At 38.5% G+C, this 13,917-nt stretch overlaps 1 protein-coding gene across 1 annotated transcript in view; it reads right to left on the bottom strand.

Annotated features, from left to right (window-relative positions):
- ADAMTS6 (ADAM metallopeptidase with thrombospondin type 1 motif 6) overlaps positions 1 to 13,917 on the bottom strand; it is a 221,523-nt gene that overhangs the window by 51,044 nt on the left and 156,562 nt on the right. Inside the window, 5 exon segments of the mRNA XM_014452423.2 lie at positions 2,900 to 3,038; positions 3,414 to 3,577; positions 9,402 to 9,482; positions 10,660 to 10,786; positions 12,879 to 13,012. Of these exon segments, the coding sequence (XP_014307909.1) occupies positions 2,900 to 3,038; positions 3,414 to 3,577; positions 9,402 to 9,482; positions 10,660 to 10,786; positions 12,879 to 13,012 (645 nt within the window).

Genomic DNA, 13,917 nt, shown 5'->3' with positions numbered 1-13,917 from the left:
CCTCAATCATATGCTTCCTGTATTTAAAGAACTTGGGGGTTAAAAATTGGGGGTATGTGTAAGTAGAATAACTCCAATAATTGATATTGGTATTCTATATCATAGGAAATATTTCCCACCTATTCAGAGTAAAGAAAACAAAAGAGAGGAGCTTGGTTTTACTTATCCATGCTAACCAAAATTATACTGTGTCTTTGTGGCAATCCTTTAGCTCTACCTCATGAGAAAAACAGCAATTATAAGCTCTCATTTTCCACACTGGGAAGAACTAGAACAAATATATAATTGCCAAAATAATTCCTTTTGTTCATTCACTCATCTACAAATATTTATTGAGTGCCTAATATGTGCCAGACATTGTTGTAGGTGCAAAAGAATCTAGAGAGATGCACAGACTTCAATGATGAGGGTGTGGATTCTATGTGTCTAGAGTGCTAGGCTTTAAATTTCTCTGTCAACCAAGACCAGTGGTTCTCAAACTGACCAAGCATCAGAAGCACCTGGAAGGCTTGCTAAAACATAGATGCTGTGCTCCATCCAGACAGTTTCTATTCAGTGGGTTTGAGATAGGGTCCCAAAATTAGCATTTCTAATAAATTCTCAAGTGATGTTGATGCTGCTGGTCTAGGGACCACACTTTGAGATCCACTTTCCAAGACAAATGGGAGCTCTTCACACTAAGCCTGCCAACTTTCAAGTACTGTACATCTCTCTTCCAAAGAAGGCAATGACCCCATGAATGCTGTCACAATCACTTACAACTGAGCACAATTCCAATTCCCAGAACCACCTCAAATATCTCTGATTAGTAACTTCAGAGAGAAGAGAGAAGTATAAATAACAAAGAAAAGAAAGTTCTCTTTCCAGGGGCTTTTCGCCCTCCTTTTCTTTTGATTTATCACTTATCACAAGAAGTTACTTTTCTAATATGATTTCTCAATACAAGTGCTATGGAAAAGAATAACACTCATTTAGATTTTTCATATTTCTTTAAGAAAATCAAGGCTTTTCTTTTAAATTCACTCTTCATGACCTATTTTTCTCCTTTTTTTTTTGACTATCCCCTTTTTGAACAAAAGAATCATAGGGTTAGAAGGAACATTGAGAATTCATTTCATCCCTCCTTGGCCTCAGACAAAACTATGTCTAAATCATCCCCAAATATAGCAATTTTTAGTACAAATAGACCCTAAGAATTTGCCATTCAACTTTCTGTCACATACTTGAAGATACACTTTCCCTCAGCCTTCTTTTCTCTAAGTTATCAACCTCAACACTTAGACTTTCCTCATTAGATTTCCTAAACTTTAAATGATTTTAATTCTTTTAAAATAAGTTTATCTCATCTTACCTAGGACCTGACTTATGTATGTACTGTTAAGGGGAAAGTATCGATTGAATAAAAAAGTAATTTAATTGGAAGAAATCTATATGTATAAATGCCACTAACGAATAATACAATGGCATTCACTTGAATAAGTCATTTTAAATATCCTTTATTTTATTTTAAAAAACAGTAATGTCCTATACTTTTTATATCTTTACATTACAAATCACCAGCCATTTCACACATAAAATGAATGGGAATTAGAAATTTTTAAAAATATGCCACAAATTATACATACCATGTTTCATGATACTTCACACAGAAGAAAACATTATTATTATTTGCTTTTTTATTTTAGACAGTGCTTACTTCTGAATTTGGAGTTGTAGTTAATGATTTACTTCTGTATGAGTCCAAAAATACTAAATTTATTACATGAAATTCATTTCTGTGAAAATAATTTCTCTGATTCAATCCTTGCAAATCAGAGGTGTCAGAGATTCACTGAGTATAGGACAAGATTGGATAAAGATCACGTTAAGTGATAGGTTTCCAAGAAGTTTAGAAAGGAAAAATTGGTAATACATTGGAATATGGGGTAAAATGAGATCATTCATTTTATTTCAATTTCTCCCATTCTAAATATAACTATTCAAAATTTAGACTTTGCTTTCAGAATGGTGAGGCGCTTTAGTCTAGCGTAGGCCTGAAGGATAGGATTGTTTCTCTGCCTATTGCAATCAAGGTGTACGGTGGAGGCGATGCATTTAGTCTCCAGAGAGAATGAAGATGCTGCTTGCACAGCACTTCTACTCACCAGTCCATGCAGCAGCAAAGGTGTTGGCTTTGAAGGAAGCCAACTGTCCTGCTCTCCCAGCCAGAGGTAAAGAATTGCATTGGTGGCCACTAGAGGGAGGAGGATTAGGAATAGAGTAAATTGTGGGGAAAAGGCACCCATGAAAAAAGCACATGGGACAACCAACACATCACCAACCACCGCCTAGCAGCTACCTCTCTGAGGGACTATACTAGGGGTCAGCATACACCATTAACCCAGAGACCCAGACACCAGTAATGATTGTAGTATCCTGGTAAAGAGCCCCTTAACTTTGATGGCAGGAGAAGGGAGGTTGAGTACGATAATGGGAAACACACAAGCACACAAACACACAAGCACACGGACATACATTCTCATGCCCCATTACAAGAAGCTGTATCTGTGCCGCCTGATTCTTGCCCATTTTCTTATTTAAAACTCTTGATGTTCTTTACCAAGAATGTGTTCACGAAAAGCAAATAGCCCACCTTCAAGTTAGTCTTGGGAGAAGCATCAGCAGAGACACTCATTGTGCCAAGATGTATTTTACCAACAAATCTGTACAAATTACATGAGGTTAAAAACAAATGGAATATAATATAATTAAAGCAAAGTTTCTTTTGCTAAATTACAGCTTGGAGCAAACCTGCAAGAAATGTTTCCAATTAGCTTCTTTTGCAAACACAAAGCATAGCTCACAACATGTTTTGCTTTCCATGCTGCCCTCTGGGTGGGCTGCCTAGTGGTTGTCTTACCTCCAGCACAAGTAGTGGAGCATTCTGACCAAGGCTGATGATTCCAGGTAAAGCCAATATCACTGTCTCCACTGCCAGTCCGAGTGATAGGAACATTGAACTTATACGTAATTCCCTCATACGTATCTTGATAAAGAACCTGCCATTGAAAACAACTGGTGAAGATAATTAAAATACAATGAGCCTTCATTCAGATACTTATTATTTCTTTTGAAGAAGATAATGCCATAAAGTAAGCCTTATAAGAAATTTAAGATAACTTTTAGAACACATACACTTATCTTGAATTTTCTCCTTCCATTTTCATAGGTAATTTAGAGCCATTTCTTTCATCTACCTTGTTTGGTTACAAAAATATTATTCAACCAAGCAATGAAATGGTCAAACATTCATATGGGAGAGCACTCTGGCTTTACCTTTACAAGGATTTTAAACACTTGGGCAAACCATTTCACCTTTATTTACCTTATTTTCTCTGCTTTATAGATAAATTAAGAGGCAAAGACACATTTACCATGACAACGAGATTTGTCGTGGTGGGACCTGGAGCTACCAAGGATTCTGGTTCATCAGTTGGTCTCTTGTAGCGAAAAGTTGTCCCAGCAGCATCAAACTTCTTAGGCCAGTCAATAGTCCAACCACAATTAAGATAGTATTCATCTGTTTCAGATTTTAAAGCTAAAAAAAAAAATCACAGTACACCTAAAAATATGAAACTTCATTTACCACAGTGTCACTGGTAAATAACTGCACTGAAGTATTCAATGAATATTCATTTCTATTTAGAGATGGAATTCTTGACTATTTTCTAAAGTAAAAATTAAAATGGTAATTTTCCATGTGAATGCCAAGAAGATATTAAGTATTTATGATGTCATTGAGAGAAAGGAATAAAATGTTACCTGGAGAAATAAACATATGGAACTAGCAAGGAAAAGTATGACAAGAGAAATAACTAGGAATGGGAGAGATGGAGGAAGCAGACTTTCCTGTCTAAATATTAAAAAGTAATTATATGAATATGGGGTGGGAGAAACTATAGTACTGGCACCCAGACAGACAACAACGCAACCAAACAGTCAGTTAAGAAATAACAATCAATAAAGAAAAAAACGACAAAGCATCTTAAAGTATATGACAAAAGAAGCATCTTAAATTAGTTTTAAAAAAAGGTAACAAGATATGAAACCAAGACAAAAGACTAGCCATTTGGCAAATAATAAATCCAGCATTATGATGATGATGATGATGATGATGATGATGATGATGAATTTACATTTTGTTTGTTATAAGTACCACAATTCCACTCTTAGGTACATATCCAAAAGAAATGAAAATAGATACTCAAACAAATATTTGTACATACATGTTTATAGTAGCACTGTTCCCAATAACCAAAAGTGGAAACAACTCAATTGTCCATCAATGGATGAACGAATAAACAATTTGTGGTATACACAATACAATGAAATATTATTCAGCTATTAAAAGAAGTACTAATATATGTTTCAATAGTTATGAATTTCAAAAACATTATGCTAAGTGGAAAAGGCTAGACAGAAAAAGTCACATATTGTAAACTGCCATTTATATGAAACTAGAGGCCTGGTGCACAAAATTTGTGCAGGGGGTGGAGGGGGATGTGTGTCCCTCAGCCCAGCCTGCCCACTCTCCAATCTGGGACATCCCTCTCACAATCCAGGACTGCTGGCTCCCAACCGCTCGCCTGCCTGCCTGCCTGATTGCCCCTAACCACTCCCCTGCCAGCTGATCAACACATAACTGCTCCCCTGCCAGCCCGATTGCCCCTAACTGCCCTCCCTGCTGGCCCAGTCACCCCTAACTGCCCTCCCTTGCCAGCCTGGTCACTCCCAACTTCCCTTCCCTGCAGGTCTGGTCACCCCCAACAGCCTTCCCCTGCAGGCCTAGTTGCCCCCAACTGCCCTCCCCTGCTGGCCTGGTCACCCCCAACTGCCCTCCCCTACAGGCCTGGTTCCCCCCAACTGACCTCCCCTGCAGGCCTGGTCGCCCCCAACTGCCCTCCCCTGCTGGCCTGATTGCTCCTAACTTCCCTCCCCTACTGGCCTGGTCACCCCCAACTACCCTCCTCTGCAGGCCTGGTTCCCCCCAACTGCCCTCACCTGCTGGCCTGGTTCCCCACAACTGCCCTCCCCTGCAGGTTCAGTCACCCCTAATTGCCCTCCCTTGCTAGCCTGTTCGCCTTCAACTGCCCTCCCTTTCAGGCCTGGTTTCTGCCAACTGCCCTACCCTGCCGGCCATCTTGTGGCAGCCATCTTTGACCACATGGGGGTGGCCATCTTGTGTGCTGGAGTGATGGTCAATTTGCATATTACCTCTTTTATTAGATAGGATATCCAGAATAGGTAAATCCAATAGAGACAGAAAGCATATTGATGATTACCAGGGGTTGAGAAATGGGGAGTAACTGCTTAATGGACAAAAGGTTCTTTCTGGGGTGATGAAAATATTTTGGAATGTACCAAATGCCACTAAATTGTTAACTTTAAAATGGTTGAGTTCTATTTTATGTAAATTAAACCTCAATTAAAAAAATGGTTTAAAAAGAGAGAAATAATAAATGCCAGCTGGGTAAGTATTTGAAATTAAACAGTTGAATCATAAAATGCTGGGAGAAAACATGGCAGATCTTTTAAAAAATAACACTGGAATATAAAAAGCTTTTTTAAGTATGACAAAACCCACAGAAAATATAAAGGAAAGGATTAATAAATATGCATACATAATTTTAAGACCTATATTAAAAATGCATTAAAAACATTTAAAACTATTGACAGAAAAAGGTTATTGGCACTATGGATAAGAAAAAATGGTGTGGTTCACATACACAATGGAATATTACTCCTTTTGTGACAGCATGGGTTGACCTAGAGAGTATCATGTTAAGTGAAATAAGGCAGTCAGACAAAGACAAGTACCATACAATTTCATGTATATGTGTAATCTAATGAACAAAATAAACTAACAAACAAAATAGAAACAGACTCATAGATACAGAGAACAGACTGACAGCGGTCAGAGGTGAGGGTGTTGGGAGACTGGGTGAAAAAGGTGAAGGGATTAAGTAAAGGAAAAAAATACCTCATAGACACAGACAACAGCATGGTGATTACCAGAGGAAAAAAGGGGTGGAGGGGAGGTAAAAAAGGGTATAGAGGGGATAAATGGTGATGGAAGGAGACTTGACTTGGTGTGGTAAACACACATCTATATAATACAATACACAGATGATGTATTATAGAATTGTACACCTGAAACTTAATAAGATATACTTTTACTTATTAATAAAATATAATTTTAATAACCAATGTTACCCAATAAATTCAATAAAAAAAATTTTTAAAGAGAAAAATACAGTGATGATTTCGATAATGATTTCATGATGACAAACATGGCAGTTTAAGTTTTTTGTTATTATTTTAGCTTCTTCTTTTACATCCATAACTCATTTCCTAAGCCCATTTCTTCTAGGAATTACTTTTTCTACCTCTGTAATTTACCCAATAAATGTTCTCTTACAAAAAAAATTTTTTAATTTATTGGGCCAGATAAACAAGCAGCTCACCCTGGCCTGTGTTGCTCACTGGTTGGAATGTCGGCTCCAGCATCAAAGGGTCTAGGGTTCCATTCCTGGTCAAGGGTCCATACCTGGGTTGCAGGTTTCCTCAGGCCCAGGATGGGCGCATGTGAGAAGCAACCAATCGATGTGTCTTCTCACATCAATCTTCCTCTCCCTTTCTCCCTCCCTCCCTTCCACTCTCTCTAATGGGGAAAAACAAAAACAAAAACAGAAGCAGCCCCAAAAGACTACAAAGGTCATGGTGCAGTCTCTGCCTCTCTTGACCTCTACCACTTGTCCTTAACAGTACAGACCATTTTCATGCCCCCACTCCAATCTGACTGGCACATTTACTTGTATTTTCTTGACTTCAGATATGTTATGATGATTCATTTGTCAAAAACAAATCTAATTAACCTTTTAAGATGAGAACATGTCAACCAATTTTAAGTATTACTTAGACTTAAATATTTCTTGTATTTAAAATTTTTTCTTTTCAATTCTCACAGTGGTTTTCTGTTTCATTTAAAATATCAGCCCTAACTGGTTTGGCTCAGTGGATAGAGCGTCAGCCTGTGGACTGAAAGGTCCCAGGTTCGATTTCAGTCAAGGGCATATACCTTGGTTGTGGGCACATCCCCAGTAGGAGGTGTGCAGGAGGCAGCTGATTGATGTTTCTAACTCTCTATCCCTCTCCCTTCCTCTCTGTAAGAAATCAATAAAATGTATTAAAAATAAAATAAAATATCAGAATTACTTATGTTATATAAGGACGTCTGAACCTGTATAATATGAACTAGTAAAATAAAAAATAAAACCAGACCACCCCCCCTCCCCCAGCAGCTTTGTAGTCTCCTTCAATTTGAGCTCTCACTTTCCATTACCCAACTATTCAGCTAACACATTTTTGCTGGTACCATAATATAGTTCAGAAAACACTGAGCATTTAAGAAGTACTGGATAATTTACTAGGGGAGGAGGATGTGGCATTATGGGCAGAGAATTATCAAAGGGAAAAAATTTAATGTTACAAGTCTTATTTTTGTTTTGAGTCTTGCTGATTCCAAAATTATGATGCAAAAATAAAGGGCTCTTCTTGAATAAAGGAAAAGCCTGATTATACTGGTGTTCTATCCAAAGATGTATTCTGGATGTCATCTTATTTTTTAAAGACTTAATGAAAAGGCAATGATATGTTAAAGGACATAAGAACTCATCCAGGCCTCACTAGGGGTCTCTGGAGAACCTAAATCTGTTTTAAAAGATCAAACATCAAATAAGTAGAATATCCACTTCTTTCCCTGTTGAAATAATTGGTACTAGATTTGCCCTTCAACTGTAAACAACTAGAAAACTCACAAAACATATGAATTAGGTGTTCTTAGACATTGGCCAGGACAGGGCAGGGCTGTGATATATGCAAGAAGGAAAACAAGGTGAATTTGATCTTTTGATTTAAGAAATAATAATCTTTTCAACAAATGGTGTTATAGTAATTGAATATCCATATAAAAAAATTGAACCTCAACCCTTTATACCTTATATAAAAACTCAAAATGGACCATATACCTAAATGTAAAAGCTAAAACTATAATTTCTTGAAGATAATATTTGCAACCTTGAGGTAGGCACAATTTCTAAGGTAGGACATGAAATCCCAAACAATAAAAAATTTAATAAATTAGATTTCATGCAAATTAAAAGACACCATTAAGGATAGAAAATAGATAAGCCAGTGACTGGGAGAAAGTATTCATAAAACATGTATTTGAACAAAGACTTGTATAGAATACATAAAGGACTCATAATTTAATAAAAAATTTTAAATAGGCAAAATAATTTTGAAAAGGAAGGGAGCATTTGGAACTCGTCTACATTATTGGTGGGAATATAAATAATACAACCATGTTAGAAAACAGTTTAGTAATTTCTTATAAAGTTAAACATGTACTTATCATATAACCTTACCATTTCACTCCTAGGCTTTTATCTATGAGAAATGAAAATATATGTCCACACAAAGTTTGTCTATAAATGTCCAAAGAAATTTTATTCATAATGGTCAAAGACTAAAAATGACCCAAATATTCTTAAGTGAGTGGATAAAAATATTATGATATATCCATACATTGGGATATTATTTAGTAATAAAAAAGAGTGAACTTCAGATACACTCAACAATACAGATGAATCTCAAAAACATTATGCTGAGTAAAAAAAGCCATACATAAGTATATACTGTATTATACCATTATGTTAAATTCCAGAAATATAATGAAATACATGTCAGATAAAAGATCAATGTTTGCCTGAGGCTAAGGCTAGGGGCATTTAACTGCAAAAGGAAATAAGAGAATGTTTTAGAGTCAGAAATGATCTATATTGTGGCTGTGTTATATATACATATAAATAATTGTCAGTACTCTTTGAACTGTATACTTATAATGGATATACTTTATTATATATAAATTATTCCCCAATAACATTGATTTTAAAAATCAAATAAGCAACTCAGTGAAGAGTAAGCTATAAACTACTAATTTTTGTGTTTAGTTCTTACATGTGGTCCTATAAGACTTGGAATTTCATTTTAGCATGAAAGTATTCCATCTCAAAGCAGTATGTCCATTTTTTCTTTTTCCATCACCATTTATCCCTTTATGCCCTCTTTCACCTCCATTCACCCCCTACCCCCACCCTCAATCACCACACTGTTGTCTATGTTCATGAGTTCTCTATTTTTTCTTCTCAATCCCTCCGCACACACCCCCACCCCAAACTCCATAGCTGTCTGCCTGCTCTCTCAGTCTGTCTCTATTTGGCAAAGCAGTATGTCTTTTCCTTCATGATATTGTGCTCTCCCTTCTCCTTAATTTTTGAAATCTACCAAAATATGCTACTCACCAATATAGGCAGGTGACACGGCAACTTCTCTGACTTCAATATTAACAGAACCTCTTGGTATCTGCACAACTGTCAGGTAGCCTGGACCACAGAAGACAGCCAGTGTAAGTAGATTCTGTTGCCTCAGTCAGAAAATGAGTGTTTAATAACCATTCAGTAATGAATTTCCTTATTCTACCATGCTTTCTTTGGCTTTTCACTATACAAATTATGAAATATGGGCAAATTCCCCTTTGGGTTAATGAATACCTCTAGAGTATTTTTCTTTTCCTCTAAAATACCTTCAACATGTACAATATTGGTTCATTTTATTTTTTCAACCGTAGCCCACACATCAATCTACTGTGGAAATTCATATCTTAAAGAAACATGGCAAAATGAAGTCAAGTAGAAAGGAAATAATATTTACTTAAAATATCTTACATAGGAACTTTCCTGTAATGTTGGAGGGCATGCAGACTGGTTCAGCCACTGTGGAAGACAGTATGGAGTTTCCTAAAAAGTTAAAAATGGAACTCCCATTTGACCCAGTAATCCCACTTCTAGGACTATATCCCAAGAAACCAGTAACACCAATCAGAAAGGATATATGCACCTCTATGTTCATAGCAGCACAATTTACAATAGCTATTTGGAAACAGCCTAAGTGCCCATCAGCAGAAGAGTGGATTAAAAAACTGTGGTACATCTACACATGGAAGATTATGCTGCTATAAAAAAGAAGGAACTTTTACCATTTGCAACAGCATGGATGGAACTGGAGAGCATTATGCCAAGTGAAATAAGCCAGTCGGAGAAAGATAAATATCACAAGATCTCACTCATACGTGGGATATAATGATCAACATAACTTGATGAACAAGAAGAGATCCAGAGACAAATGGCAGGGAAGGTGGGGGGGCGGGGGTGGTGAGAGAGCAACCAAAGGACTTGTATGCATGCATATTAGCATAACCAATGCACATAGAAACTGGGGCGGTGGGGGCTTGCCCAGAGTGGGAATGGCTGGGGGGTGGGGGGAGGGAGTCACCTGGGGTTAAAGAAGACATATGTAAAACTTTAGACAATAAAAAAAAATAAAATAAATATCTTACATGAAGCCATATTTAATACTTTAAAAGGCTGAAAGTAATTTGGGGGGAAAGCAATGTCTGCCTAAATAAAGAAATTTTAAAATAAGGGGTGGTGGTGGTGATCAAATGTGTTGCCTATTCCAAGCACACAGAGGCGTGAGGAAGAGTTCTCTCTACACACTCACCTCCTCCTCTGGGTGACGTCTCATTGAAGAACCCTTCAACAGCATCGCATGTGCTTCCATCCCCTCCACAGACTCGACATTTATCTTCCCTAACACTGGATTCCAAAATGTTATCACAACCTACATGCTGCAAACAGAGAAGAATATTCAGTGTGTGAAAAAAAGGAATTCTTACTAAGCAAGTAAATATAGCGTATTTATTTACTTGTTTTTCCAGTAAAGGAAATCAAAAACAAGAAATATTTTCTTCTCTCCACTTTTACCTTCACTCTCCAATAAGTTCTAGCTAACATTTCTCAACACATAAGTTTAAAGAAAAAAAATTCTGATTTCCCAGGAATGGATGTCTATATTTCTAACCTAGATTTAATTATTTATAGATACCATGCTTCAACTCTTAAAATATAATTTGTTAGCAATGGACTCTTACTTATACTCTTACAATACATGCAAGAACTGAGAAAAATGGCATTTAGTCCTATACAAGGTTATAACAGCAAGAGTCTTGACTGGGCATGACATTTTGTCCTTTCTCAATCACTAGCCCTTTTGGATTATCCAATTGTTTGAGTCAAGGATTAGTTGTGGAATTCATGACTGGGTAAATCTTTAAAAATGAATACCTGTACCCACTAGCTGAATAAAATTGCCATAAACTCTACCTTTCAGTCTTTCATTGAACCATAGAGATGTGGATTCTTAAACATTTTTGGTACAAATTTTGGAACTTAAATTTGTATATTTGACATTTAGCCATTGATACCAGGCATGTAATCTCTGAATATACTAGTAAGCTGTACCTGGGTTTTTATTATCTAAAAAGAATTTTAATATTGTCACAGAAATAACCTTTTCTTCAAGTAAATACACACACACACACACACACACACACACACACACACACACACTGGGCTATCAGATACATTTGGAGGCCAGTAGCCAGAAGGACAGAAACTTTTGTAAGAAATTATGAGACTAAGTAAAATAGACAGTGTTTTTATATCTTCTTTCTTTCTGGGACTTAGCTTTGCACTTCTCTTTAAAATAAAACAAAAACAAGGGAAAAAACCTATATAATAAAGAGCTAATATGCAAATGGTCATCACATCCTCACGCCGTCATGCCATAACAGCTCAGACATTCAACACTCGGGATAGAGGAATGGGGACCAGCCAGGCACAAATGAGCTCGCGAGAGAGGAATGGGGACCAGCCAGCCTGTGGCCTGGGAGAGGGACAAGCCACACACCCTACAGTCCCGGGTGCCAACAGCTGGGGCTGTGGCCCGGGAGAGGGACAAGCCACCCGCCCCATGATCCTGGACGCCAGCAGCTGGGGCTGCGGCCTGGGAGAGGGACAAGCTGCATGCCCCACGGTCCCCGCAGTCCTGGGCGCCAGCTGCTGCACCTACTGCCCGGGAGAGAAACAATTCGCATGCCCCACGGTCCCCATGGTCCCAGGCACCAGTGGCTGTGCCTGTGGCCCAGGAAAGGGACAAGCTGCATGCCCCGCAGTCCCAGGCATGGTCCCCGTGGTCCCAGGCACCAGTGGCTGTGCCTGTGGCCCGGGGAGAGGGACAATCCGCATGCACCATGGTCCCCGCGGTTCCAGGAGCCAGCAGCTGTGCCTGCGCCTGTGGCCCGAGAGAGGGACAAGCCACCCGCCCTGTGGTCCCAGGTGCCAGTGCCTGTGACCCAGGAGAGGGACAAGCCACCAGCCCCATGGTCCTGGGCACCTGCGGCTCTGGCCCGGGCAAAGTCACCTGCTCACGGTCCCCTGCGGCTGCAGCTGGCCCAGGCAAAGCTGGCCCAGGTCCTAGGTGCCTGCAGCCGGCCAGAGGGTGGGAAGCCCAGTCCCAGGTGCCTGTGACCAGCTGGAGGAGGGAATCCTGGGTCCCAGGTGCGGGGTGAGGCAGAGGTGGTTAGGGGCAATCAGGCAGCAGGGGAGCAGTTAGGGGCGATCAGGCTGGTAGGGGAGTAGTTAGGGGCGATCAGGCAGGCAGAGGTGGTTAGGGGCGATCAGGCAGGCAGGCAGAGGGGCTAGGGGTGATCAGGCAGGCAGGCAGGCGAGCGGTTAGGAGCCAGCGGTCCCTGATTGTGAGAGGCAGTCAGACATCCCCCAAGGGGTCCCGGATTGGAGAGGGTGCAGGCTGGGCTGAGGGGACCCCCCCCCCCCTGCATGAATTTCATGCACCGGGCCTCTAGTGATCATTTAAGCAACCTTGCATTCTCCGTTGATACAGATATCCAGTGAATCCGTATTGCACCGAGTCCCATCAATCACTGCGGGGGCACGTTCAGTGTAGAAGTTGTAGCCATCAGCCAAGCAGTTTAATGCACAAGGTTTCATTCCACCTGGACAAATGCAGTAAAAAAGAAATAAATGGATTGGTTCTCCTATGAGACAGTGATTCAATATTCCCCATAGCAAATGTACAATTCATATAGACATCATTCCCTGACTATATCCCTGGATGTGTAGGTTTCTTTCCTCTTTTGCTAAAATTTTGTGTTTATTTTCATTCCTTGTTCAACTTAATGAAGGTCCTGCTAAGTAGTTTTCAAGTTTAAAAATTTTAAGTGTTTCCAATATATGTTTACAATATCTTTTGGGTCAAAAGGGATCACAGTGGAGGTACCTGAATGTTGATGCAAATAAATGAAATAAAAACTGTTTTTAAAAAATGAACCAAGGAAATAAAGTTTAAGGAGGCTTGAAACTATTACCTTATATGACAAATCAGAATTTCTACAACATATGTAACTTGTTATGGAAGCTGATACAAAAACTCTCCTACTTTAGCAAGGACATGGTAGTTGTAAAATAAAACTATTTGTACCTGTTTTTAAACATATCATATTCCGTGAATATGGCTTTAGTGTGGAGATAAATTGTTATCAGATTAGCAAATCAAAGATAAAATTAATTATAGTTTTAAAATTGAATAGTTAAAATATCTAATATTATTTTGTGAACATATATAATAACTTGAGCATTTTCATTTTGTCACTGAAATTTGTATTTTTTAAGGTTGATATACAAGATAGGTATGAATAGTAGCCATTTAAAACAAGCAAAGTACATGTCATAATCTCATAATATATTTAAAAGTAGCAATAAATATGGATATATTTCATTCAAAACAGCGCATGAAAAAGTGACTTATAAATATGCAACTATTGATTAAAAATATGACGTAAGAAGAATACTTCCTGTTCAATCTTCCTTTTATGAAGTTTAAAACACTTTGGTCTTATTC

The sequence above is a fragment of the Myotis lucifugus genome, unplaced genomic scaffold (assembly GCF_000147115.1).
Source record: "Myotis lucifugus unplaced genomic scaffold, Myoluc2.0 scaffold_0, whole genome shotgun sequence".
NCBI classification, from domain to species: Eukaryota; Metazoa; Chordata; class Mammalia; order Chiroptera; family Vespertilionidae; genus Myotis; species Myotis lucifugus.
Note: the sequence above shows the minus strand (reverse complement) of the source record. Positions and strands in the feature narration are given on the sequence as shown.